The sequence below is a fragment of the Zerene cesonia genome, chromosome 23 (assembly GCF_012273895.1).
Source record: "Zerene cesonia ecotype Mississippi chromosome 23, Zerene_cesonia_1.1, whole genome shotgun sequence".
NCBI lineage: Eukaryota > Metazoa > Arthropoda > Insecta > Lepidoptera > Pieridae > Zerene > Zerene cesonia.
This window is the reverse complement of record NC_052124.1, coordinates 2,363,959-2,369,958: the sequence shown is the minus strand read 5'-3', so window position 1 is coordinate 2,369,958 and position 6,000 is coordinate 2,363,959. Positions and strand designations below refer to the sequence as shown.

The 6,000-nt window shown below is 34.5% G+C and overlaps 1 protein-coding gene across 1 annotated transcript in view; it reads right to left on the bottom strand.

Moving 5' to 3' along the window:
• LOC119836317 (bicaudal D-related protein homolog) overlaps positions 1–6,000 on the bottom strand; it is a 73,566-nt gene that overhangs the window by 23,635 nt on the left and 43,931 nt on the right. The window contains exon 2 of the mRNA XM_038361614.1: positions 5,716–5,856. Within this exon, the coding sequence (XP_038217542.1) occupies positions 5,716–5,856 (141 nt within the window). The remainder of the gene's footprint in view (positions 1–5,715; positions 5,857–6,000) is intronic.

The window sequence follows — 6,000 nt, the reverse complement described above, 5'->3', positions numbered from 1 at the left end:
ATTCGAAATTCAAATGTAATATTTTTTTATAATTAAGTGTAACAGTATTTATGGCCAGACTAAGTATATATATACTAGCTACGGCCCGCGGTTTCACCCGCGTAAGTTCGTATCCCGTAGGAATATCGGGATAAAAAGGTGCCTTTATGTTATTCCAGTTGTCCAACTATATACGTACCAAATTTCATCGCAATCGGTTCAGTAGTTTTTGCGTGAAAGAGCAACAAACACACACACATCCTTACAAACTTTGTATTTATAATATTAGGAGGATATACATATATTTATTTAGAAAAACTAATAAGAAAAACGCACAGAAGTTGTCTGAACATAAATCGTCATACTAATTACATTGTCCACAGGCCTATGGAATAATGACAGGATATCAACATGTGGAAGTTTGGCAATAGGATGCTGTGAAGGGCGCTAGACAGTTGCACAAGGTTATTTATTACTCTTAGTTTAACTTGTAGATAGTAGAATTAATTATCGTCTACCTACTAACGACTGGTTACACTATCGTATCGGAGATAACATACAGATATATATCTCCGATAACACATAGCGAAGCAAATCAATCTAGCATAGAGATTATCTAGCTATTTGGATGGATGTATGCTTGTTCCTTCACAAGAAACGCCGATCTTCTGTAGGGGTTGGAACCTTCCCAGATGCGAGCTGGCCTAATTCGTACCGAATCGTGCTCGTATCCCACGATATTATTAGTATAGATTTTTAGTTAGTGAAGCACTATAAAGCAATTTATTTATTTTCAGTTTTTTTTACAATTTGTGACTTATTAACGTCGTAAAAGTTTATGATTATTACATAGTATAAAGCAAAGTCGCTTCCCTCGTCTGTCCCCATATATGTGTATGTATTGTATCTTTAAAACTGTCAACGGATTTTGAAGGGATTTTTTGTAGATAGATTGATTGAAAATGAAGGTTTATACGTAAAATAACATTATTGAACTACTTCCAATTTAACGCGTGCGAAGCAGCGGGCAAAAGCCAGTTTAAAATGTAATTCGAACGAAGCGTTACTATTGCGACGTATTTGGCGACGGTCATTGACGTCATTCAAAAGGTTTTCCTCGAGCTAAATTGAATTAATTTCCCACAAATTGAATCGGCCTTGTATAGGTGTCACGCAAAACCTCACTCACTCATAAACCCTGTAAGTACATCACAACTGGCTTGACAAGCCAGCATGAAACCATGCATGAACAGTGTTGAGAGATTGTGTATCATATTGCTTTTGGCAACTTCTTCTTTCTTTAATATGTGTTTATTGATAAAACACCAATATTCTAATTGCTGTTGCAAGCTTTTCAGGCTTGCATCTGTAAGACCGCTTTCTCGTTACAGCGGTTAAAGCGTTAGCGTAGAACAGAGAAGTCCTGGATTCGATTACCGATGGGAACTCACAAAAACGTCTCGTCCTGACAAGACACAGAAGAATCCTCACCCACTTGTCCAAAAACAATCGATCAGTGAAACAGGTGTATGTCATCTGCCCAATACCCAATTAAAGGACACGGAACTTCTATTATTTGTCATTTTGTTCGTTCTGCCTTCAAGGTAAATCCTTCCATATTTACTGGTATTAGTAATCAATATTCAATGCTGTATATCGATACTGTTACCAAGGACATGTAGAATTCAAACCACAAATAACATACATTATTTACTTTGTAATTGAATGCTTTAGAAGCTTACGTGCAATTAGGAATTAATGATGGATCTGACAGGTGAAGTGGTAAACGGCCTTGATGGTTCTCATTAATCTATACTGATATCTAATGTAGAAGAGTTTGTTTGTTTGACGCGTCGATCTCAGGAACTACAAAGTATTGAAAAATGTTCTTTTGAAAAAGGTATTGTCTATTGTAACTGAAAATGAATTCTAATAAAAATAATTGCATAGAATGTTGACATACAAAAGTTGATCCAAGTACACGGTACACAATTCAATTGCAATTGCCTAAACATATCTAAAAGTAAATTGTTTTCTTTCCTCTAGAGTGGCGCTTTCAGGTTTACGAAGTTTTCTATCGAAAACTTTCTGTTTCTATGGATGATATAGATAATTACATAATTTTACGATTTCCGCCCCGGTTCCCCCTTGGTACATATATAGGCTATATAGCCTATGTCACTCAGTGTAATTGCAACTTTCACATGGTGAAAGAATTTTTGAAATCAATCCAGCCGTTTACACTTGATGGCGTGACCAAGGGAAATAGGGATTCTTTTTTTAACACATCTAGTTATGAATTAAGATGCTATGTCAAAGCCTAAATCTAAAGGAGCTAGTTTCTCTGCAGAGTAGACCATAAAATGCATATAATGTACATACCAGAGGGCTTGCATCACTCGCCCTGATAAATTTAAAAACTTAGGTATGTGAAAAAACTATACCTAAAATACCGCTATAACGAAGCTATTCCAGTATAAATACGTACAACAGAATTTAAAGTGATTGCTATTAACATAAACGGATTTCCCAATATACTAATCACGTATTTGGAAGGCCCCAAATACGTTTAAGAGGCTTTGGATTAATTACTTTAATAGATCCTACTTTAGCAGGCTTCTCATGTCTTGGTATTCGTTGTGTCCAAGGGCGAAGCATTTTAAGTAATGTATACATAGCGTGATAGAATAGCTTTGGTATACGGAAAACTTTAAGCCAACGAGGGTAGTTTGAATTTATGGTATGGCCCATTTCTTATACTATGATTTCACGAGTGTTAAGGGTATTCTTTTAGAGGTCCGCTTTGTTAAATGTATCTTTTTTTGCAAAGGTTTTCGTTCATTAATTTAAATATCATGTAATATCATGTAATTTGAATAATTTCTGAACCAATGCGTCCAGTATGAATTGAGCCTCACAGATGGTCTAACGCGTGTAGGGTTTCTCTAAATCCGGAAGGTGTCACGTTTGATGGAATCACGTTTTCAATACAATTCGTTGCGCATTATTTTTGTGGTCACGCTTCTGTTGGATCATATTGCTATTAATAGAGTTTTAACTTGCCTAGTTGGTCTAGACTCTAGTATGGTAGAATAAGGATTAAAATGTATTTAAGTGTACAGTACTATATTATTAGCATAGTAGTGGTAAATGTTATAACTGTGTAATAACGATTCAAAAGTGTTTCTATAGGAAGTCTAGTTGAATGAATAAATGTTTAAGTTTGAGTTTGAGTAGTAATCCTACTGTTACTACTATCAAAATGTCAAACGTTTCCAGTATGACTGGAGGACTGCATCTAAGCGGGTTTTGTAGCTATGCCACTATAAGCTTGTAAAAACTGTTAGATCTTAGACTTTGAGATTGTAATCTGTCGATATATTGTGATCCGTGTGTGTTTGCTAATGATATAAAATTCCAAATTTCAATACTAAAATCCTACTTCCTACTAATATTATAAATGCGAAAGTTTATAAGGATGTGCGTGTGTTTGTTGTTTCACGTAAAAACTACTGAACCAATTGCAATGAAATTTGGTACGTAGACAGCTGGACAACTGGTATAACATATAGGCAACTTTTTATCCCGATATTCCCACGGGATACGGAGTCACGCGGGTGAAACCGCGGGGCGCAGCTAGTTCTACATAATACATTTTTACTTCTATAGACAGTGTCTATGACTATTTTTTTGACATTGGAACTGATAAATAAAAAGGGCATACATGAAAAAGCGAGAAAACTGAAATGAAAGACCAGTATTTCCTAGAGTCACCTTGGCTTGAATGACCAACGCCCAGCGGTGGCGGAACGTGATGCCAGGTGCCTTCAGTGAAGGTCAATGAAATAATTGGATGAAGGTATTTTTGGCTATGACTTATGCTTGTTCTGAACGCGTGGTAATTAGGGTTCCGTGTGAGAATGACTCTTTTTGAGCTAAGAAAGGAGTATTTATTTATATGATTTCTCTGTTTTCGATGCATTTTGCTAATTTTTTATTCGTTGTCTTTAGTATATGCGATAACGTTAATTTCGTATATTTTTCATACAATTCTTTATATATTTTACAGTCAAAATACATTGGCGATTAAAACCAATTCTTGCATTAAATTTATAAAATACTCGAATAAAAACATGATATATGTTGTTTAATTCGTTAGGCACTTAGCATAATAATTAACTAAAATTATCAAAAAATAATGAAAAGATATACATTATCTGCATAATAATGTGAAAAAAACAGAAAACGGTAATTTAGTTTAATATTTCTACTAAAACATGCATAAGTTATCTTTATTTATTTATACAAAACAATAAATACGTCTTAATATATAATAAAATGTATATTTCAATTAGACGAACAATAAATTTGAATATTGTACGGGTCCCAAGTCTCGCTATTGGTAAATGTGTTTTTCTTTTAGACGATTATATTATTAGTCACGAAAGCGGATATTTTAAGGTTTAAGGTATTACCGCTTTATTGTGGCTGATGGCGGTAAATAAGTTAGAAATTGTAAGTGTAGTTATTTTAACATTCGAAGTAATCCTCACTATGTTAATATGCATGTAATATTTAAGTTAAGCAACATTAAAACCTGACAAAATTGATTTTTTTTTTGAAACTATAAACTAGCTTTGTATAACTTTTTATCAGCTACTTCGCCCGCGTGGTTATAAAATAAAATCGAAAGTTCTAGAATTTTCCGCATAGTTCCCGTTCGCGTGAAATTTCCGGGATAAAAACTATCCCATATCCATTCTTGGATCTCAAACTATCAATTTTCATACGAATCGGTCACAGTGAAAATGTATGGTTTATTTTGTCGTTTGTACCGAGAATAAAACTATAAATAGAGTTTTCATGCCACTTCTTATCAAGAAACAAACATACAGTTATCGAACTTCAGTTAACAATTAAAACATTAACGTTGTTGTATGAAATCGAGATAACGGCTAAATTCTCTGTAACTGTACCTTATCTTTGATAACAGTGATAGTGGGCAGTGTGAATCATATGGAGATTAATTAACTTCCATTATTGTTAAATTTACTGCCATTACGGTACGTTTTATATTTAAATCTCTAATCCTATTATCCTTCTAATCCTATCCTACTAATATTATACATGTGAAAGTTTAAGGATGTGTGTGTTTGTTGCTCTTTCACGCAAAAACCACTGAACCGATTTTAATGAAACCTGGTACGTAGACAGCTGGACAACTGGAATAACATACAGGCAACTTTTTATCCCGATATTTCTACGGGAGACGGACTTACGCGGGTAAAAGCGCGGGATGCCTCTAGTATTTAATATATTTTTTAAATTGAAATCTCTTTAAATGGTCAATCACGACACAGTATAAAACAAAGTCTCTTTTCTGTCTTTCCCTATGTACCTATGTATGCTTTAATTTAAAACTACTCAATACACGTATTCTGATGCGATGTTTTTAGTAGATAGTGATTCAAGGGGCAGGTTTATATGTATAATAAAATAAATTAAACTACACGAATTTAACGCGTGCGAAGCCGCGAGCTAAAATCAATTAATATTATAAATAGGAAAGAGTGATTAGCCTTCGTAGCGGAGAGATTAATTTTGATATGAATTTTGGGTCGACAAATAGATGCATAGTGTGGGCTACTTTTTACTGCAGTGAAATATCATTCCCATATCATTTTATACAGTTTAACATAACATCACACGCAATTATAAAAAAAAAATTATCTATACCTGTTTAACTGAAGTGTCCCTGTAGTCAATTTTTGCGCTCAACTCTTTGATGTCATTCTGCAGCTCCAGGATCCTCGCCTCGTACTCCCCCTGATTGGTGTCCAGCCGCCGCCGCAGCAGGTGCTTCTCTTGCTCCAATTCCTGGGGAATTAAAGCATCTGAATTAATACAATGCACTTAATTGCGACATGGAGCTCTTTTAAAATCCTTAGTACCATACGGGGACAGATAACCGGAACGTAACAAACAGTAAAACTATTCATTGGAGAAAAACGAGTTAATAAT